The 23,220-nt window shown below is 37.9% G+C and overlaps 1 protein-coding gene across 2 annotated transcripts; it reads left to right on the top strand.

Moving 5' to 3' along the window:
• Positions 1-462: 462 nt before the first annotated feature.
• ARGLU1 (arginine and glutamate rich 1) lies at positions 463-21,804 on the top strand. 2 transcript variants are annotated; one of them, XM_070408614.1, is made up of 4 exons: positions 467-1,051; positions 8,649-8,874; positions 11,155-11,238; positions 20,969-21,804. In XM_070408614.1, the coding sequence occupies exons 1-4, from the start codon at positions 705-707 to the stop codon at positions 21,131-21,133; spliced, it is 822 nt and encodes a 273-aa protein (XP_070264715.1). In that variant the 5' UTR covers positions 467-704; the 3' UTR covers positions 21,134-21,804. The 2 variants fall into 2 exon arrangements, with proteins under 2 accessions (XP_070264716.1, XP_070264715.1); XM_070408615.1 differs by lacking the exon at positions 20,969-21,804 and having other exon boundaries at positions 463-1,051; positions 10,663-11,233.
• Positions 21,805-23,220: the final 1,416 nt, after the last annotated feature.

Here is a 23,220-nt window from a genome sequence, read left to right on the forward strand (position 1 = left end):
GGCACATGGAGGCCTATATAAAGCATAGGCTCCCACTTATCAAAGCCTATTTTATCTCCTGTAAGCCTCACAATCACCTCATAGCGTGTGGTTATCTCCACTGTACCAATGAGGAAGTTAGCTCAGAGAGGCAAGTCATCTGCGAAGGGTCACTCTGATGTAACTTAGGGCTGCCTGACAAAACCAGAGCCTAGAAAAATAAAGCCGTCAGTTCCTGCCAAGACATGATTTCGTTCGCACCACAGCGTATTAGGTTCATTCTTAAGGCGTGGCATCTTACCAGAAAGCAAAAGTGTACTACGTATCCAGAAGCCAGGGACTTCGGGCTCCTGCGCGTTGGGAGGGGCGCGGGCGCTGGCGGAAGGAGCCGAGCGCACTCGGAAATGCTCGCCTCGCCTTCGGCAACAATCGTCCGGGGGCGGGGCTGGCGCGACAGCGCGTTTCGCGCGGGGCATTGTGGGAAGGGCGGCCGGTGCAGCATCGGCTGCCATCTTAGTAACTCCGGGTGTTGCGGCCTTGTCTTTGGAGGTGGCCTTCGTGGCGGCCGTGCACCTGAGGGAGTGACGGAAAGTCAGCTGGCGGACAGTCTTCCTTCCCCCGGCTTCAGCGAGTCGCCAGCCGGCGTCCGGAGACCCAGGCGAGAGCGTCCAGGCGCGTGCGGGGCTGAGGCCAGCGGTTAGTTAGACACAGCGCCGCCCGGAAGGATGGGCCGGTCTCGGAGCCGCAGCTCGTCCCGCTCCAAACACACCAAGAGCAGCAAACACAACAAGAAGCGGAGCCGGTCCCGGTCGCGGTCCCGAGACAAGGAGCGCGTGCGGAAGCGCTCCAAGTCCCGGGAGAGTAAACGGAACCGGCGGCGGGAGTCGCGGTCTCGCTCTCGCTCCACCAACACGGCCGTGTCCCGGCGCGAGCGGGACCGGGAGCGCGCCTCGTCCCCGCCCGACCGCATCGACATCTTCGGGCGCACGGTGAGCAAGCGCAGCAGCCTGGACGAGAAGCAGAAGCGAGAGGAGGAGGAGAAGAAAGCGGAGTTCGAGCGGCAGCGAAAAATGTGAGCGCCCGCGGGGGAGGGGGGGGGTGGGGGCTGGGGAGTCGGGATGAAGGCCGCGCCGGGGGCTGCGGGGGGTCGCGGGGACCCTCCGGGGAGCCTAGGGCGGGACATACCCGGGACTGGGCTGGGGAGGAAAATAGTGGGACTTTGAGCCGGATAGGCGTAGAGGGGAGCACGCGATTTTGGCGCGAGAGAGGGTGAAGAGCGCAGGAAGCGGGGGGTGGAGTTCCGCGTGGGGCCGGAGGGCTGCGTGGCCGCGATGAGCCAGCCCGGAGACGCGTGTGCAGGGCTGTTGCAGACCCGCAGGAAGGAGCCCACCCGTGGGATGCCGGTCACCGCTGCCCAGAGCACTGTTGCATTGCCGCTTACACGTGGGTCCGGGCTTCCCTTTTTAGGTCTATAGGTCCAACAGTACCCCGTCACCCCCAAATACATTCTATTTTAATGTATTCCTAGTAGTTTAAAATGTCGCGGCTGCTGTTCCGTGTTTGGTTTTGTGATGTGAGGTGTAAAGACAGATTGTACACACCTTAGGTGTGCATGCAGTACAGTCAGTTTTGACGCCGGCATTCACCTGGGTAACACCATCCCTGTCAGTCTCCTCCTCCTGCGAACTGCTTTGGATGAGCTGTGAATTATATGCTTCTGCGGCAAACTTCGGCACAGTCCTGACATTCGTTTCCCCTTGTAGTGTAGTTGATGTTGAGACTTTGCTCGCGTGCAGAAGTCTTGTTTGGGTGGAATGTATTCTTCAAGTATCTTTTGATTCAAGAGTAGGTGTAAATAATCCCAAACGGAGGGACTTTTGCGTTTAAAACGTCGCATTTAGTTTTGGTGCTCTGCTCTGGATAGTCCTTTCCCACAGTTTGGTTGAAAGGTAGAGTTAGGTAGGTTCACTTCCGCTATTGAACTGGCTGTCTTCCTCCGTTCTTCAGTGCATGTTTAGAAAATGCTCATGAGGCAGGGAATTTAAAATTTTCCTGAGACAATTTTCCTCTAGTTTATGTGTACTAAATTGTCTGGGGGTTTTTAATTTTTCTGCATATAGGTTTGTATTATGTAGATTTTTCAGCAGAACCTGTTTCTAAGAGCAAAGTTATTGAGAGGTAGGGGACTGGGACACTAATATTACAGAGCATACAGTACCTGGAGAAGTATTTTGCTGCATTCATTTTAAAATGTAAGCAATGCTTTCATCTTTCCTTTATTTTTCAGAACTGTCAACGATATATATGAAAACCAAGTACAAGTAATTGTTTCTCAACCAACCTTGATTATATAGAATCCAGTTTTTTTGGTCTGGAACAAGATTAACTGTAAAGATGTAGCTCTCAAATAACTATCAACAGATGAATATTTTTTAAAATTACCTAAGATATTGCATACGTTTTTCATGTGAAAGCAAAGGAGACCTTCAATTCACTAGACACTTTACATTCACTAGAAAGCTAAGACTTGTAGGAAAAGTGAAAGGAAGTGTGGTATGCTAAGAATAGTTAGAATCATTTAGCAGTGAGCAATACATAAATAGCAGAGAAGTCCAAGGATGAAACTCAGAAAATAGAGCAGCTCTGTAGTTCCAAGTTGATAGGAAAAGCAAACTACCTTTAGCATTTATAAAGGAAGGAATGGGCAGAGCTAGCAACCACCTGTACACTGAATTCGTGTGTCATACTGTGGGCGCTACTTAAAATGGTTTAGTAGTGCCTTTGAAATAATGCAAAGGAAATAAGGGAAAGACCCAGGTTTTGAAGCCATGAGAATGGGCAGAACTCTTCTGTTTGCAAATCCCTATTGGTTAGTTCAGGGGTGGGCAAACTTTTTGACTCGAGGGCCACAATGGTTCTTAAACTGGACCAGAGGGCCGGAACAAAAGCATGGATGGAGTGTTTGTGTGAACTAATATAAATTCAAAGTAAACATCATTACATAAAAGGGTACGGTCTTTTTTTTTTTTTAGTTTTATTCATTTCAAACGGGCCGGATCCCGGGCCGTAGTTTGCCCATGGCTGGGTTAGTTCATTCAACTACCCAATTTATGTGCCTGGTAGTGTGCTAGGTGCTGTTAATATACAGATTGACCCCCTCCCCCCCCTTGCCCTAACTGGTTTGGCTCAGTGGATAGAGCGTTGGCCTGTGGTCTAAAGGGTACCAGGTTCGATTCCGGTCAAGGGCATGTACCTTGGTTGTGGGCACATCCCCAGTAGGGGGTGTGCAGGAGGCAGCTGATCAATGTTTCTCTCTCATTGATGTTTCTAACTCTCTATCCCTCTCCCTTCCTCTCTGTAAAAAATCAATAAAATGTATTAAAAAAAAAAAGATTGACCCCTCTCCAAGATCTTGATCTAACTGGAAGACATAGGTACAGATTCAGTGATAGTGATGTGACTGTGGAAAGGAAGAAGTATCTTGGATGGGTCAACACTTAAGTTCTACGGAAGGAGTGGTGGATAAAAATAGAGATTGTCAGAGTAGGCCTAGAAGGATACTTGAAGAGTAAAAAGGTGGATGTTAATTGGAACATGAAGTTCTATAAATACTAAAGTCATGGAGTAACTGGAAAGGTCAAGTAGAAGCTGGGAATCATGGGAAGGGTCTTGTATGCCATATTAAGGAGCTTGGATTTCACCCTAGAAACAGGAAAGGTTTTAAGCAGATAAATGACATAAGGCCTTTTATAAAAAATAAATAAATAAAAAATCCCTGATTGCTGTATAGGGTAGAAACTAGTTATAGTAAGTCCACACAGGAGTAGTGAGGGAGCAGTTGTGGGATTGCCAAAGAGAGATATTTAAACATTTAGAACAAATAAAATTGGATGTGAAACATAGGGAAAGAAAGCAGTAATAATGTTGGTTCATGTTTATATTGTGGCTATTACATCTCAGCTACCGAATATTTAACTACTGTGTCTCAGACACTGGTTAAAATGTCAGAAACCCAGTGGAGAGGGATGAGGGAAAGGGAGTTTCCCTCAAAGGGAGTTTTTATTTCGCACTTTCACTGTGGGCACTAATTTTTGGATATAGTCAGTTTACACAACGTTGATATAGGGACAAACCTGGGGGAACCTTGAGAGTGGAATGACCCCTGGAGAGGGTGGAAAAGAGTTCCAGGGATTGAAAGAACCTAAGGGAATGTTTGTATTTTCAACTGGGTTGGGTGGAAGCTGAGAAAAGGTACCAGAAGAATGCCTAGTGTCAAGTGTACCTTCAAGAGGTCCATTTTGCGATGGAGAGAGACAGCAAAATTAGAATCTTCTGCTGGGCTTAACTAATTAGAAAGTTTGTGGTAAGGATGGAAACCAGATTGCCTTGCCATTTTAACAATTCTGAGGCTTTGAATAAATCACCTACCTGTAAGTTTGATTTCTTATCTGAAACTAAGATACTTGACTTGCTTATTATGAAGATTAGAAATTGTGCATTTAAATTATCAAAACAATGGCATATAATGGGCCTCAATAAGTAATGTTGTTTAATATAATTTATGTAAATGCAGCCATATTGAGCCTGGTGAATTTAAGAAGTGATCTTACAAGTTACAATCTTAGTGCAATAAAAGGCAGACCTTTAAAATTTAAAAAGATTTTTTCCCCTTGTTTTTGCATAGCATACTATGCCATAGCTAATTCACCTGGTTCAAAAGCTCTGCCTCTCCTCCCTGAGTCCAGGCCATTTAGTGTGAATCCCTCTCTGCCCCCCCCCCCCCCCCCCCGCCCCCCGCACCTTTATTGTCGTTTCCATATGGTTATCTTTTGAGATGCTGTATGCATGTTGTATTAACTGATGAAAAGTGGGCAGCTGAAAATGACTTGCAGCAAATCAGGAAAATGGTAATTGGCGATATCTAGATTCCAGTAGGCTTAGTGTTTAACTGCATGACCAATCGGGAGCCTGCTAAGTTAGAATATCTAAACTGAACATGGGATCTATATGAGTGATTATTTGAAGACTACTTGAACTTGTTCTGAGAGCAGCATTTGTAAGCAAATTTAGTAGATGGAACTATGTATTTTGGGGAAGTGAGGGCATCAGAACATACAAACTAGCTGGTAAGATTTTTATGAATTTTTAAAATAATTATTTTGGTATTTAGATCGTTGTGTATGCCTTTATCTCTCACTTTTGTCCTGGAGAAACAATGACGGGTGGTATAGTGCTTAAGATCATTAGCCCTGGAGTCTGCCCAGATTGAGAATCACCTTTTAGCTCTTGCAGTGAGGTATAGCCGAGTTAGTAACCTGCTTAGCCTCAGGAACCATCAAAGATGTATGTAGATGACATGGTATATAAAGCTGTTGGCAGAGTATTTGGTACCTAGTCAATACTTAGTAAATGTTGTTTGGTAATATTATGAAAGTAGTTCTGAGAAGTAAGCTCCTAGGGTTGAGTTCATACATTTTAAAGACATTTTAAAATAATGTTTTAAGCTGCTATGTACAAATTCAACAGTTAAAGCTGTTGTTTTTCTGGGCTCTTGATATTTTAATAGTTGCCATTTTAAAATCAATTGTGACTAGTGTTTTTAAAACACCTGAGATCAAGGAGACTTAATATTACGCCATTTCCATTGAAAAACTTGAAGATTTTGATATCTCTTTCATCAGTGCCCCAAAATCTAGGCAAGGAAATGATGGACTCTGCAGAAGAGCCAGAGGAAAAGATTAGAGAGAGAAAAGGACATCAAGAGACTGACAATTCCTATGGCAAAAGTTTGAGGGAGTGGATAGGCAATGATATTAGATGATACATCTTTTATAAGGTAACAAAAGTGATTATTTGTTTGTTTTACGAAAGTTGCAGTGCCTCTTATGAGTTGGTATAATAGCTGCTTTATCATTGATTATGGTAAATTTGTCATCAGTAAAGATTAACTCATGCTTAATTCAGTTGTACAAGTGCCCTTGGTTTTCTGAATTCAGTGTTACGGGGAGGAGAATTAAAGCAATATTAGATTTTAGCTTTTTCAGCACTAGATCTAAAAATTGATTAAAATTCTTTTTTCTGATTTACTAGAGTAGCAATTTTAACCTTACCAAGAATAACAGCAACAACAAAGATTATGTTCTTGATAATACTCTGTTGTAGGGGTGTAACCTTCCTAGCCTGTCTCCCAGTTGGACACAGCAGCAAGGCTTAATTATAGTCATGGTGGGCTGCTCTGTGGCTCCTCCAGGAACAAAGGGAGATAAGCAGCCTTGTGAGAAATTCTATAAGGCCATTTCTCATCCTCCCTGTTTTAGTTGAGCTTGGGACTTTCCACTTGCCCTCCCCTTCAGGCTATAAAACTGCTGAGCTGTAGTTAGCATTTACTTCTTAGCAGCAGAGCAACCCACCACCTGTGCTGGTACCTGTCACCCAGCCCCTGTGGTTTGGTATCCATAAGTGGGAGCAGAGACATGGGGGAGCTAACACCATGCTGATCTGGCTTTTGTTGTAAGTGATAAACTGAATTTATTTAGACTCCTTTTCTCCTTGCTTGCTTGCTTGCTTACATACTTATCTTTGGAAATGAGGCCCTATTAGCCCTTGTGTTATTGCTATTACTTAAGGACTGGTTGACAAAAACCCTGAATCTGTATCAGGTCTTTTTACCTTTACCAAATTTCTAAGTTAATTTGGCAACTTTTCTATTGATAAGCTAACCAAAGCTTTATCCTGTTCTTTTCCTTCTTTTTTACTTTACATGGAAAATTTTAATTGGAACTTTTTACATTGTCCTTCCTTTAAGAGTTGAATTGTACCATTATAAAGTTTCTTCTTAGGCTTTTCTAATTTATTAACTGCATTAGAACCAACTAACAAAATATGTATATATGGGTGTGTATACTTTTAAAACTTTGTGTTATGAAAACTTTCCAACTTAATGCAAAAGTAGAGAGAATATTATAAGCTTAATACATCCATCATCCAGATTTAGCAGCTGTCAGTCTTACTTGTTTTATCTTTTATTTATTTTTTTCTGGATGAAGTAGGTAAACAAAAATTTTCTATTTGAAATGTAGTTTAATTTCCATTGAAATTGCTGCCTAATTTCCTTTAGACATTCCTAGCTATTTATTTTTAATGTTGGGGTAGGTATCTGTTCTCTTACTGAGCTGCTATAAGGTTTATACCCTAATGCTGTATTTTTATTGGATATTAAAAAGGAGTAAAAGAAAATTCCAGTTAGAGCATGTTAGGCTTTTGTGCCTTTTAAAAATAAAATCACTAATGTGGTGGGGAGTAGTTATTTTTTAAAAAAGCAACACAACAGTATGGTGATGGCCAGAGGGAAGGAAGGGCGGGGGCTGGGTAGAGGTGGGCAAAGTGGGGGGAAATGGAGGCATCTGTAATAGTGTCAGTAATAAAAATAAAGGTAAAAAAGGAATTAAATATCTTCAAAATAGATATTTCAAATACGTAGAAATTTAAAAGAAGTTATTCTTTCTCAAGTAGCTGTTATCTTGACAGAAAAAAAATGTAGAGATTTTAAATGCAAAGATATCTTTCACATGAATCAGAATGTGAAAGGTAAGTCAGTATTAGGATGGTATCACTGTGGTAACAGGAATTGAGAATGAAAGCGCTAGAGTGTAAATTGAATCACCCCCCAAAATGTAGTTGAAGTGGATTTGGGTGTTTAATGCTCACTTTATTCAAGAAACCTTTGAAATTAATTTTAATATATTTCCAGTCTATCTCAAAATATTGTCATTTGATGTAATCAAATCAAGATATGAGGTCTTTTTTTATGTTTTGGTTTTCAATTCAACCTAGATATGTGTGAGGCAGTCATTGGACACCAGTGGTATAAAACAAGGTTTCCATTATACTGATTTGATAAACGACAGTACTTTCAGTGCAGAATTTTATTTTAAGTAAGTTGATTCATAATATCTAAATGGAGTTAAATTAAAACAGTATTTGGTTCATTGGGCTTTTTAATAGAACTGATGATATATTTTTTATCCACTTTCCATCTCTAGAAGAACTTTTAATTGAAAACCAATTAAATAAAGAAAAGATACAGTAAAGTTCAGAATCTGAATAAGGTATTTTTCACTAAAAGTTATACAACTATTGCCTTGGCACTCTGAAACTCTTTGAGTCTGTCTTCTGACTTTGCCTGGATGGTAGAAGAGGGGAATGAATTTTGCCGGTCTGAATTACTAGTAAAAGCTACATAATGATTGTTCCTGACTTCTTTGCAGCTCAACCCTTAGATTGGGTGGATTGGCAAATGAGCAAGTCCATATACTAGTATTTACAGTTTGTCTTTTCATTGTAAAGTTGATAACAAAAGTGGATTTCCTGTTGTACATTTGCTCTACATTTCTAAAAAAAACTGGTGAATTAAGTAAGCTCTTGTATGTACTGTACTGCTTTTTTAATTTCAGAAAGTGATGGAAAAAACCATGCTTTTATGTTTATTTGAATTTCTGTATCACTTAACATCATGGTTTCTATTATATCCTTGAATGTTGCATGAAAATGAATTGCAAAATCATAGAAACCTAATATCAGGCTCAATGTTTTACAGATTTATAACTAGTTTTAAACTTTAGGTTTATTTCTTATATTATCTAAGTCATTTTTTCCATTTTGTTTGCTAGCCGGCAGCAGGAAATAGAAGAAAAACTCATCGAGGAAGAAACAGCACGAAGAGTGGAAGAATTGGTAGCAAAAAGGGTAGAGGAAGAATTGGAGAAAAGGAAGGATGAAATTGAGCGAGAAGTTCTCCGAAGGGTGGAGGAAGCCAAGCGCATCATGGAAAAGCAGTTGCTCGAAGAACTCGAGCGACAGAGACAAGCTGAGCTTGCAGCACAAAAAGCCAGAGAGGTAACGCTCGGTCGTTTGGAAAGTAGAGACAGTCCATGGCAAAACTTTCAGTTTTGGTTGTGCCTCCTGCTCAGTTCAGAAAGAGATGGAATACAGACTAATTCCTTTCTCATCTAAACTTAACATTGCTGCGAAAGTTAATTTTTTAGCTATTCAGAAGTGCTGACTGATATTTAAAAGTTATTTTCATAAAACATATTCAAGGAAACTTTTTGATTTAATGGAACTGGCTTACATATTTGAGAAGTGTTTGAAACTTTTGCCATGGCTGCAGGACTTACATTCTTTTTTTGGGAGGGTCGGGGACACAGGGAGTTTTAAAGGGAAGAGGTTAAAAATCCACCTGTGGTTATGTATTCTTTTCTGTTTATCATTCTTATTACCTAGACTGTGAGAGGCTTTTTGCCTTCAGTCAGATTAAAAAGAGCAGGGCCTAACATTGAGTGACGAGAGCACCTGCTTTTGATAAATAGGTTTTCTTGATCTTTTTTTCCCTTCTTTTATCCCTCATCTCCTGCCCCAAATTCTGCCTCAACACCATGGACTAATTCTAGTGTTTTGATCATAAGGCCCTCCATTTTCCTAATGTGTTTCAAAGAATCTTTTTAGGAAAAATGTCCATATTCATCCACTTTTTAGTATCTACTAACAACTCCTTTTTTTCTCTAGAGAGTTATGAAGGAACAGGTTGTCCTTGTCTGGAGTCAAGCTAAACACATGATTTGTTCTATCAGCAGCTGGAGCAGAAGTTGAAAATGTCTTTCTGTGAGACAGTAATTTGCTACTGAAGCTTTATGGCTTATTTGCACTGATTACTCCAGGATCCTAAAACTTGTTGAAAGTCTCTGAAACACACTCAGAGCAAATTATTTTACAGCACTGAGTGTCCCTCAACATAGTTTCCATAGTGAATATGAATTCAATTGGTGTGTGCCACTGGAAATCCTATAGTTATATTTTCTTGAATTTAAATATTTTATGCCTCATTGTCATTTTTAGTCCTGGCATTATTGTGGACAAATTGACATTAATCTCTGTTTTCAGTAAGCTTAGCTTTTCAGATGTATTTTCCCTTGTGCTGTCTTTAACTACATATATACATGTCTGTATTTGGTGGATATCACAGACTTGATGCAATTGAAAGTATGAAATTTTTGTATAGGGGCTTTTAATTATGAAGATATTTTTGGAGTAATGGTGCTGTGTTGTAGCGAGTTATTAATCATAGGAAGATTTTTTTCTCTTCATGTGCTTTTTGTTTCATATTAACAATATTTTTTTTTTTAACACGGACACAACCCTCTGCCAGTCTTTCCAAATATTAAAATCATTTGAATATGTCTGCTGTGATCTTAACACTGCCCAAACCATCGAGCAATCTTCATATAGTTTGCATTATAAAAATCTCATTAAATTCTCCAAGAAAAAATAAACTACAGAATTTTATTTCCTGACTATGCACCCCATGGATTCCTGAATTTCAGTTCAGACTGTAGATGACAAGATAAGCTGCCTTTAGAAATTGTCAACATCTGAATGTTAAGTCCATTTTCCCCATGGAAGAAGCCCTTAGTTCCATGAAGTATGGATTACCATTTGTATTTTTCACTAACAGTAAATGTATTTTTCTTATTAATTGTTTGCCTTAGGAATGATGAATTACATTTTTTGTTCCTTCTTACCATAAACATCTGCATTCCTCAGCTCAGCCTTCCTTGTATGTTGTTTATAAATGGTTGAGCTGCTGATGCAGGTATTGCCAAGCTAACAGTACAAATCATTTTAAAGAGGAAGCTGGCGTGTATGGCAGCCGAGGAGCACACTCTGCAGGACACTGGACAAGACAGTAAATATTCAACTTTTAATGCTGATTAAAGGAGTATAGGTAAAGAATACGTAGGTATACATAATTGGTGAGACAAATATTCACTTTATTTATATTTTATATTATTTTTTTTTAATTTGGTAAATACTATTCCAGTTTTGTTAGTTGTCCTTGTTGATTTGTGTGATATTAAAGTACTAGTAATAATTGCCAGGAAACTATCAATTAGGGAGGGTTTAGTCGGTTGCTGTTTGGACTGGGAGGGATGATTGAAATTTAGGGTTAGAAACAAATTTTAGTGGCTGCACAGTTTATCATTTGTCAGACAGAAGGTAGCTTTATATAAAGCTACCCTGTAAATCAGATCAAAAAAGTTCAGAGGAAGATTAGTGAATATTTATCAATAAAATTAAACATTTTATTTTTCTAACATCTTAACATGTCCTCCCCTTTAGGAGGAAGAACGTGCAAAACGTGAGGAGCTAGAGCGAATACTGGAAGAGAATAACCGAAAAATTGCCGAAGCACAAGCCAAACTGGTATGTATAAAGCATACATGAATAATATTTTTTTGTTTTTTCTGAATTTGTTGAATAATTTTGTGCTTTATGATTATTACTAGTGTCCTGGTGCACGAAATTCATGCGGGGGAGGGGGGGTGTCCCTCAGCTCAGCCTGTACCCTCTCCAATCTGGGACCCCTCGAAGGATGTCCTACTGCAAGTTTACAGGGATCAGGCCTAAACTGGCAGTCGGATATCCCTCTCACAATCCGGGACTGCTGGCTCCTAACCACTCACCCACCTGCCTGATTGCCCCTAACTACTCTGCCTGCCGGCCTGCTCGCCCCTAACTGCCCCCCGCTGCCAGCCTGCTTGGCCCCAAATGCCCCACCGCCAGCCTGATCACCCCCAACTGCCCCCCCCTTGTCAGTGTGCTCGCCCCCTCCACACTGGCCTGCTTGCCCCCAACTGGCCCCCTGCTGGTCTGCTTACCCCCAACGGCCCCACCCCCATCAGCCTGATGACCCATAACTGCCGTCCCATCCTGGCCTGATCACCCACAACTACCCTCCCCTCTTGGCCTCTAACTGCCTCTGCCTTGGCCCCACCACCATGGCTTTGTCCAGAAGAATGTCTGGAAGGTCTCCTGGAAGGTCTCCCAGTCTAGCATATTGCCCTTTTATTAGTATAGATTAGTTCTCAGGGTCATTTTAAGGTATTTGAGGCAAGAGTGGAATAGTTGACTAGAATTTAGCTACTGTGTTCCACAGTAATCTATTTGGGGACCATCCAGATATTCTAATTATCTGAAGAAAATTCCGAAATTTGCAGTTGTTTAAAACCAGTTTCCTGGAGAAAATTGTACTACCTTCATTCCCAATTTTTTTTTTTTTTATTCTACCCTCATTCACACTTCTGTGCCTGAAATAATGAAAACAGTCTTAAAAGTATTTAAACCAACTAATAAGCAACATTTCACTTTGCATTAGTTGCCTTGTTACCGATTGCTAGACAGAATAGATGGATCATATATATTCATATATATATATGATAAGTGTACCAGATTAGTAAATTCTTTTTCCTATTCCAAGTTTATAATCTAATAAGTATGGAGAATCAATTAATTATAACATGATACAGAGATGGAAAAGGTGACATAAAGCAATATTTAAATTTTAAAGAAGCCAACATAAGGATATTGAGGTAATTTTTTTCCACTTATTTATGCATTTATTGGTTGATTCTTGTATGTGTCCTGACCGGGGATCAAACCCCCAACCTTTACGTATCGGGACAACGTTCTAGCCAACTGAGCTATCTGGCGAGGATGAAATAATTTTTTAAAAATAGAAAAAAAATTGATGAAAAGGAATGCTAGAATTCAGTCTGTGGGCATAAATATTCCAAAAACCAAAGGATAATCAGACATTTCTGTATAGGGGAAAAAAGCCTTTTCATCATGAACGTGGCATATGGGTGATTCTACTTCCAAGTAAAAATATAAGTCAGAGATGGAAGGGATTTTACTTTAGGATGAATGAGAGATTAGTGCTATTTAGTACCCAGAATGAAGACATGGCTCAAAAGAGACTCTTGGTTCTAGATGTCTAAAAAAGTTTTGTCTATTTAGAAATGTGTTGAAAATCATACAGCCATAGGAAGACATTTGCAGCTAAGTCATACTGCTGACTGGAGGGGGAAAAGCAAGTTGCAAGCTCTAGTTAAGTGGTTTAGAAAAAACAAATTCTGTGACTATAAGGGCACTGAAAAAGATCTGGGATGGTATTAGTAATTAACAGTGGATCTCATTGAAGGTGGAAGTGAAAGAGAACCATAGAAAATGTATCCATAGTTGATAAGAATATAAAACAGTTAGAACCTTGGGGGTAGTTGGTTCTAAAGCAGGGGTGAGGAACATCCAGCCCACAGGCCATATAAGGCCTGCAAAATCATTTGGTCTGGCCTTGCCAAGGCATAAGAGTTAAGTTAATTAAATGTTTGGCCGAATATAGCAGGCTAGTTTTTAAGTTGATAATTTTGTATGGCCCGCAAATGATGTTAATAGATATCCAAATAGCCCTTGGCAGAGAAAAGGTTCTCCACTCTTGTTTTGGAGCATGGTTTTTTAAAAAAGATATTGTGCCCCCGTATAAGAGCCAGTGTTGGAAATACCTTAAGCAACTTAGTGAGCACAGTATAATGAATTCTTAGTTAATATCACTGTCCTGGTTTTTTTGAAAGCCAGAATGGAAGGGGAAGACTTAATTCTGCTTTTTCAGTAAAAAGACCTTAAAATCTGCTTAAGTAGAAAAAGCAATACAAATGGATTGGAGAAGGAGTCACTATAAGATATATCGCTACTTATCAATAAGTAGCGGGTGGGGAAAAAGTAGGTTTATAGTTCATGTAAAAATAATACAATAATAATACAAGAATAAACTTGTGTACTCACTACTATAAACATACTTTTAAAAAAATGTTTTTATTGTTTAAAGTATTACATGTCTCATTTTCCCCCCAGTTGACCCCACCACCACCACCACTCCCACCCCAGATGGCAAGCCCCACCACCACACTGTCTGTGTCAATTGGTTACGCTAATATGCATGCACACAAGTCCTTTGATTGATCTCTAACCACCCCCCCCCCCCCCCTTCTCTCTGAGGTTGGACAGTCTGTTCAATGCTACCTTGTCTCTGGATCTATTTTTGTTCATTAGTTTATGTTGATCATTATATCCCACATATGAGTGAGATCATGTGATATTTATCTTTCTCCAACTGGCTTATTTCACTTAGCATAATGCTCTCCAGTACCATCCACGCTGTTGCAAATGGTAAAAGTTCCTTCTCTTTTATATCAGCGTAGTATTCCATTGTGTAGACATACCAATTTTTTAATCCACTCATCTGCTGATGGGCACTTAGGCTGTTTCCAAATCTTAGCTATTGTAAATTGTGCTGCTATGAACATAAGGGTGCATATATTCTTTCTGATTGGTGTTTCTGATTTCTTGGGATATAGTCCTAGAAGTGAGATTACTGGGTCAAATGGGAGTTCCATTTTTACCTTTTTGAGGAAACTCCATATTGTCTTCCACAGTGGCTGCACCAAGTATGCAGTCCCACCAGCAGTGCACGAGGGTTCCTTTTCCTCCACATGCTCGCCAGCACTTGTCCTTGTTGATTTGTTGATGATAACCATTCTGACAGGTGTGAGATGGTACCTCATTGTTGTTTTGATTTGCATCTCTCAGATGATTAGTGACTTTGAGCATGTTTTCATATGTCTTTCATCCTTCTGTATGTCCTCTTTCGAAAAGTGTCTATTTAGGTCCTTTGCCCATTTTTTTATTGGAATGTTTATCTTCCTTTTGTTAAGTTGTATGTGTTCCCTGTAAATTTTGGAGATTAAGCCCTTACCTGAAATAGCATTGGCAAATATGTCTCCCAAGCAGTGGGCTTTCTTGTTTTGTTGATGGTTTCTTTTGCTGTGCAGAAGCTTTTTATTTTAATGTAGTTCCATTTGTTTATTTTCTCCTTAGTTTCCTTTGTCCTAGAAGCTATATCGGTAAAGATATTGCTACGACATATGTCTGATATTTTGTTGCCTATAAAGTCTTCTAAGATTTTTATGGTTTCTCGTCTTACATTTAAGTCCTTTAACCATTTTGAGTTTGTTTTTGTGTATGGTGTAAGTTGCTGATCTAGTTTCTTTTTTTTTGCTTGTATCTGACCAAATTTTCCAGCACCATTTATTAAAGAGACTGTCTTGACTCCATTGTATGCTCTTGCCTCCTTTGTCAAATATTAATTGAGCATAATGGCTTGGGTTAAACCTACTTTTGTACCACCCTGTATGTGATAATGTTTCTTAGTGATTACATGTAAGGAGAAAATCTCAGTGCAGTTAGGAGGAAGTAAGAAAGTGTGCATCTTAATTTGAGCCTTGAAGGTTGAACTTTGAAAGGTAAATACAGTATGGTTTGTAAGGCATGGATATTTCTAGAAGAGAGGGACTCTATAATTGGTATTTAAAACATTGATTGAAACAGAATTTCCATCAAGTAGAATAGAATTTCTCTTAGGACATAAGAGATTGGATAGTGTAGTGAGTTCTTTGTGGGTGGCCTGGAATGCCAGATTGTGACTTCTAGAGCAAAGCTTCTTAACTTAGTGTGCCCTGCCAAGATTTTGATTCCTTCTAACTCTAGGTTGGGTGTCTGGGTGCCTAGGTGTCTAGGGACAGTTTGGCCTCTTGATTTTCATCTAGTAGCCTTTTTGTTTACCCTCATGAACCTTATTTTCTGTGTGTCTGGGAAAAGATGAGCAAATACATTACAGAGCAGTATTGTTCAAGTGGTGGTAATTGTTCAGTTATTTTTTGTATTGTAATTTCAATATGCCTTAGCGTCCTACTTTTGCATAATACTGTTAAGACAAATAATAGAAAAATAAATTTTTTTAAAGCTTCTAAAACACTTTTATACCTGTGGATCTATTAGTTTGCAGACTGCCACTGGTCCATGGGCCTTTAGCACTAGTGGTTCTAGAATATTTGTGTTTGACACTATTCTGACTTCATGTTATCAATAAAACTTCAGTGAAAAGGTATCTTTTGGAAAAAGAAGTTTGAATTTGAGAAATTTTGGTAAGAATTTAGACATAATTAACTAATTTACTTCTTGTGTTCAGTAAATTTGAAAGCATAAGAAATTATTATTGATGTTGGAGAAACTTTTATTTGGTTCTATATGCTTTCAAGGAAAGTAGAATATCCTTTGTGTAGGAGGACACAAAAAAATGTTATTGTAGCCCGGCTGGTGTGGCTCAATGGTTGAATCTTGACCTATGAACCAGGTCACCGTTCCTCACTGTCCATTTCCTGGGTCAGGGTACATGCTGAGCTAGACCCCCCGTGGGAGTGTACAGGGGGTAGCCAATTGGTGATTCTCGCTCATCATTGATGTTTCTATCCCTTCCTTCCTTTCTGAAATCAATAAAAATGTATTTTTTAAATGTTATTGTATAAAGATGCAAGACACATATTGAGATTTCTATTTTTGTTGTCCTTTCATCTTCCTATTGAAAGCCCCATTAAAATAAAAAATATTTAAGGAAAGAAGGGAAATATGATAATGTTGTTGGCAGCATGGGACTTTAGGTCAGTAGTGCTAGTTTATCTTGTTGAACCAATAGTTTTGAGTTATTTCTTAGTGGCATGATTCCTAATTATAATATTTTTTTGTTTTTTTCCATCATTCCTATAACATATAAAATATTTCTATCTGTATTTTTTAAATTTAATACATGTTTCAGGTGGAGAGTAGTAGATTTCAGTATTCTTATTTGTTAGAGATTGCTGCAAAGGATTACCTTAATCTAAAACTAGACAGCATAAGAAGAACGCTTACTATAATTTTTTAAATGGCAGTAAGACCTCTAGGTAAAGGAAGTTGGAACAGAAGATACTGAGAGGGATAAATAGGCCTTCTATAAATGGTATGTTTTGCTTTTGTGTATTTCATCTCGCCAATTTTTGGAGGTATAGAATTGAAAGCCATCTTTGTGAGACATAACAGGGCCCTGGGTGTAATGACTCTAATATTATGGGTGTTAGCTTTCTCTTTGGCCTCCATGATGTCTACCACGTAATTCTTATAGGAGAGCTTAGTATTGTTCATACTTACACACATGCACATACCTTCCTCCCTCCATCATTGCGAATAATGCCTTTTGCATAAATTTGAAACAAAAGGGGAAGGAACAATGTATATTCTCTAGCAAATGGAGTCATCAGGAACGATACAGCAAGTCAGGCAGTTACTGCAGAGAGAGGGTAGGGTTTAGAAGAGTACCAAACAAATAAGGTATAGGGTCGGACCATACAGATGGATGGGCAGGAAACCGGTTTTTCATCACTTGAGAGCCACTGTATTAAGATGAGAGATGGCTTTGGTTTTTACTAGACAAGTCTACTTTTTCTTTCTTGTTGTTTGTTTGTTTTTGCCAAGCTGTGATTGAATAATGTTTAAGCTTATTTTAAAGCTATAATAGAACAAAATACAAATATTTAATGTAAAGACAGGATAGTCACCTGTTTAATTTATTTATAAAAGTTATTCCATTATCAAGTACTTACTTGTAAGACACTAAGGGTACCCCTGTTACCTGTGATAATACAGCTGCTGTACACACATACATACTTTTATCTCCTATATTTGTAGACCTAAGTGAAACTGAAACTTTTTCTTTACCCAATCTAAAAGTAATTTCAGTGCAGTAGAATTAGTATTGTTTGTCTATAAAAAAAATTACTTTTAAAATCTTGTTTGTTTTTAATTTTTTGATTAGGTAATGTGATTGTATGATTCAAAAATTTGTTTTAGAAAAATAAGCAGTGAAATCTTCTACCTTTTTCCCCTGTCCATCCACTAACCATTCCCATTTCCAAAAGGTATATTCAATTATGTTTTTGTTTTTCCAGAGTTTATAATGCATTGTTAGGCAGATACAAATAGCATACATTTTTATTTTCCCTTTTTTGCACAAAAGTAACATATGATACATAGTATTTGGTACTTTGCTTTTCTCACTTAATAGTGTAACTTGGAGATTTTTTCTATTTTAGTATATAGGGGACACCTTTTCTAAAAAAACTTCACGATGTTTTGTTTTATAGATCTGTAATTTATTGATAGTTCCATATTGGTGAATATTTGGGTTTTTCAGTCTTTTACAAACTATGTTTGCAATAAATAACTTTGTATAATTTTGCATATGTGCAAGTTCACTTATGGAATAAAATTCCAGAAAATTAAATAGCTGGGTAAAAGTACTATGAAGATGCAATTTTAGTAGATTACTGCCAATATACTCTTCATAAGCTAGCACTTGATACTATACTTTGGAATTTCTATCAATGTGACAGGGTAAAAAATGCTATTTGTAAATAGATTTCTCTTATGTCTTGAGGTTGTGATGTTCAAACCCTTCACTCCCCAAGGTTATAATCTACTTTCCTCGGGGCTGAACTAGAACCTTAGGGAAAAGTGAGTCTGGGTGTTGGTGAGGGTTTCCCAAGGATATGCGCACACACTAAGAATCTTTACTTTGATTCAGTTGCACATGCCAGCTCTTACCTCCAAATGTGTGATGATTTATTAAAACTGTGGGTAAAGTAATTGGCATATGATTTTACTAAAGATAGTCAGAAGCAGATAATTTTTTATTGTAATTACCAGTGAAAGTCTAAGCAAGAGAGTGGTGATTTGAAGTGGATTTTGGTGTACAGACTGGATTTCAATAGGAGGAAAAGTGGCATGAGCAAAGGAGGAGGAGGGGAAGCAAGATAGAAAGGACAATTTAAGAGAGAACAGTAGAAACAGTTGGGGCCGTTTAAAAGGAAGTCCTAGGTAGTATGCTAATTTAGGAAATTAGCTATATTCTGTGCACATTGAAAATCTTTGGAAGTTTGGGGGCAGGAGAGAGCAATGCTTAAGAAGGTTGAGACTTGCAGCATTGTGTAGGGTGGATCAAAGGGCAGGGACTAGAAACAGAAACGATTTTAAGTTTGTAAGAGATATGCCCTGAACAGTTATGGCAGTGATTCCCAAAGTGGGCGCTACCGCCCCCTGGTGGGCGCTGCAGCGATCCAGGGGGGAGGCGGTGATGGCCACAGGTGCATTTGTTTTAACTTTTTTTGTATTACCTTTCTATTCTGAGTTCAATAAATAGTTTCATAATTTCAAACTTCAATGTTTCTAATTTACACCTTTCTTTACTATATTTTACGAAAAAGGTAGAAACATTAATACATCTTTCTGTTTAATTGCTATTAAAATTTAAAAAAAAATTAATTTCCAGGGGGTGCTGAGTAATATTTTTTCTGGAAAGGGGGCGGTAGGCCAAATAAGTTTGGGAACCACTCAGTTACGTAACAATTGGAAATGGAAAAAAAAAAACTCTAGGTGAGAGAACATAACTTTATGATTATTTGATGTTGTCAGGAAAAGAGGAAAAAGACAGAAAACTATAGTATGTGGATGGCAGTGGGAAACGTTGAAAGGGCTGGTGTATTTTAGGGTTAGGCTACTGGAATTTAAATCTTGAACATGTTGAAATTTGAAGGTGCCCAGAGCTTTCCCAGGTGGATGTTCATTAGCCAGCTGAAAATGTAGCTTAGGAAAAAGATCTTAGAGGAAGAAGATAGATTTCAGTTCTGTGTTGGATTTTCCACCTTATGAGACTATGAAGACCTAGAAATACATGGAAATCTACTTTTCCATCTTGCCTACCCACCAGATTCCCCCTATTATAATTCTGATCTACCTCATCTCTGACCTTACTTGATCACAGTGGATTTGCCCCCCACTGTCTTACCTTTTAGCCTGTCACCACCACCACTCCCCATCTGAGAGCAAAAAGTAAAATAAACCTCTTTGTTAATTATGTATTTTAAAAAAATGGGCTTTTTCTTACCCGCAAGATAAAATTTCAACATTTTATCTTGCATTCTGAGTCCATTTCCTATCAGTGGAGATGAACAGGAGACTCAAGTTCAAGGGCAGGAGAATGACTGAAGAGAACGGGCACTAAACTTACTGTTAGTTTTTGACCATGTAAAAAATAATTTCAGTAGAATTAATGGAGATGATGGAAGTAATGACATTTTAATATTTGAGTTTGCGAATAGGTAGGCATTCAAAGGATTCTGTTGAATGTTTTAAGATCAAGGTCAGATACAGAAAAAGACAACTCATTGATCATTGAGATTAAAAATCCAAGAGTTAGAAAATGTTTTTTCAACTTTGGCACTATTAACATTTGGGGTTAGATAATTCTTTGTTGTGGAGGGCTGTCCCATGCATTACTGTAGGATGTCTAGCAGCATACCTGTCCTCTATCTGCTAGATGCCAGGAGCCATTTCCCCCATTGTGACAACCAAAATCACCATCACACATTTGCCTGATGTCCCCTGAGAGAGGAGTAAAGTTGCTCCTGGTTGTAAATTAATAAGGAAAAAGGCATGGTACCTTTGGGGTGCAAGGAGAGACTTGTTGAGGAAGAAGATCATGTGACTGGCCTGTATTTTTGGCAGAGGGGAAATCTATAGTGAATGCTTAAAGGAAGTGGTTGCTTTGAGACTGAAGGAGTTGAACACACTGCAGGAGTTAATTATACAAGTGTCCATTTGAAATTGACAGCATTTTATAGTCAGCCAGGTTAAAAAAGTTTTAACTTTTTTCTCTCCAAAGAAAGAGGCTTTTACTATTTTTTGGTTGTATATTGACAATGTAATGTAGTCCCAGTGAGGATTTCTCCTATAATTTTTTGTATGGCTTGCTAATTATGTATTTAGCTATCATAGTTGGTAGGTAAAATATTCTGAATAAATCCATACCATGGTTTGTAATTGATAATCTGTTAATCTAATGGTACTGAAGGTATCTATAAAAATATGTAACAGGACTAAAAGTATACTGACCTCAAGCATGGCTTGTAGAAATTTTCAAAATATATAAATGCTTTTTTATAATTTCTTTATATTTTTTCTTTAAAAATTAGAAAATATAGGCATAATTAATAAATTCGTTTCTAATTCTCAATATTTTTCTTCTCACTGTTTGTATGATGTTAGGCCAAGTTTTATTAAACATACTATTGTTTGCTTCTATTGATTAAAAATTCTCACCTAATTTCCCAAATACCACGAATGAAAGCCATGAAATTCACAGAATTTTCAACTTTTTACTTCTAACTTTCAGGCTGAAGAACAGTTGAGAATTGTTGAAGAACAAAGAAAGATTCATGAGGAAAGGATGAAACTAGAACAAGAGCGACAACGTCAACAAAAAGAAGAACAAAAAATTATCCTGGGCAAGGGGAAGTCCAGGCCCAAACTGTCCTTCTCCTTAAAAACCCAGGATTAAATTGCAAACTCTGAACTTTTTACAAAGAAAAATGGAAAAACTTTGTATTGTAGCTTCATGTTGAAGTGTTTTTTTTTTTGTTTGTTTCATTTTGTTTTTGTTTTTTTAAATTGGAAAATCTGGAAAGTTAGCTTGTTCTAATAGGGGCTATGCTCTGCAGTTCCTTTTCTTCCCCCTTAACTTCTATTAAGTGAAATCCTTATCAGATCATTGTTATCTTCTAGAAAGTGATATATTTTTCACCTGTTTGGATTCTGTGTTAGTGATCTGAAGAAGAGCAGATCACTTTATAAATTGTGGATGGTCTGATAAGGTTTTTACTGACCCACAGACTTCGGAGTTATACTCTGTTTACTACATCGTAATGCTGGTTTTGCTGACTTTTTGTTTTTTTATATATTTATAAAAAAAGAAAAAGTTGGTAATTGCATTGGAAGCTCCTGGGGTGTTATTGGACCTATGTGGTATATTGTTAAATCAGTGTCCTCATGATACTGTTGCTCTTGATGTTCCTGATACAGGTAAGGAAACAGTTGGTCAGCTCTAACACAAAATATATACAGTTCAGTATTGTCTCTGTTCAAATTGTTTTTATTTCACTGACAAAATCAAACCAGCATTCCCCATTGTGTAAATAAATGATTTTGCTGAATAAAGTCGTCTTAAATTCATATGTTGAAGCAATTTTTTTTAAAGTTCTGTTAAGTCTTAAAGAGGGTGGTTTACTTTTTGATGGTCAGCAATTTAGAAATCCTAGAACTATGCTACATTTCTTCTCATACTTTTAACATAGGATTTATATGTATATTAAATATACTCATGGATTAGTATTTAATGGCTATTTTTACAAATATTTATGCTGATACAGCAATTATGACATCAGTATTACCTTTAAGAAGTACTAAGCACTCAGAAAAAGATTTAAATTCTCAATCCTGTACCTCTATTTTAGGATATAAATATCACCTCAATAAATTGTACTTAATGAAAACTAAAGAAAAATGCTTCTCAAATTTATAGATCTTAGATTATTTTCAAAGTGGGCCATCAGAAAGAACTTAGCTTTGTACTTTCACAAAAGGCTAAGGCAGTCAAATCATCTGCAATGTAGGGTACTTGCACGTTTATTTTGGGGACAAACACATTCAAACTTATTTCAAGTTTTTATTTTGTTTTTGCATGTGATGTGGATGACTCTTACAGAGTACAGTCTGCCTCATTTATCTTTACATATGTTCTTTTAAGTGTACTGGTATTAAAACATTTATTAAAGAAAAGGATATGAATATAAAAATGTTACCTGAGATGCATAAACATGTCATCAAAGTAGAGTAAATGTTCTCCAATATTTTGAGACAGTTTGATCAGTCCTTAAAAGTGAAAACATAAGTTAATGAAATGACTAAGTGGTAGATTACTTTGTGTGTGCATGCTAAGAAAAATGCTGTTGCTTTAGTTTGAGCTCTGTAAGTCAAGTCTAATTGTGGTACGGAACAATAAAATCAGTTTACACATCTTTAAAGATAGAATTTTAAATAGGCATGAACTGTAGTGAGAACTGACTTAATAAACATGATACTTATTCTAAACCATTCACTTTATTTAAAGTATATAGGTTGGTTACAAGTTATTTTTCAACTTCTAAATATAGGTTAACTAATTTCATGATCCTTACACTGTTTTTGTTTTTTTTTTTTTGTACAGATCCTTTGCTCCTAAGTTGTGTATTCAAGTTTTGGGAAGTGTTTATTGAAAAATTGTTTTGCTATACAAGTGTTTTAAACATTGTATCTAAGTAACCCAGACTAAAAATATTTGACATTAGCTTACACGTGCCTTTAATTTTTAAAAAATATCTTACTGCCACATCTGGTGTGAAATCACATTGCAGTAAGTTGGTGATAACATATTGCAGTATCTGCTTGCTGTTGGAGACTCACATCAGATATTGAGATTGTTCCTGTGCCAGGCTATAGGAAAGAGGATGTAATTGTTAATAAAATACACCTGATTTCTTCTCTGCTGCAACAATGTGTAGTAATTTGTTTTCACTGCCTTTGTGTATCTATTATAAAAGTTCAGAGTCT

The sequence above is a fragment of the Myotis yumanensis genome, unplaced genomic scaffold (genome assembly GCF_028538775.1).
Source record: "Myotis yumanensis isolate MYYU_CA2020_CCGP unplaced genomic scaffold, mMyoYum1.0.hap1 SCAF_3, whole genome shotgun sequence".
In the NCBI taxonomy this organism is placed as follows: Eukaryota; Metazoa; Chordata; class Mammalia; order Chiroptera; family Vespertilionidae; genus Myotis; species Myotis yumanensis.

Coding starts and splice junctions, on each gene's coding strand:
- ARGLU1 (XM_070408614.1), top strand. CDS start 705: ATGGGCCGGTCTCGGAGCCGCAGCTCGTCCCGCTCCAAACACACCAAG. Junction 1,052..8,648: donor TTCGAGCGGCAGCGAAAAAT/GTGAGCGCCCGC, acceptor TTTGTTTGCTAG/CCGGCAGCAGGAAATAGAAG. Junction 8,875..11,154: donor CAGCACAAAAAGCCAGAGAG/GTAACGCTCGGT, acceptor CCTCCCCTTTAG/GAGGAAGAACGTGCAAAACG.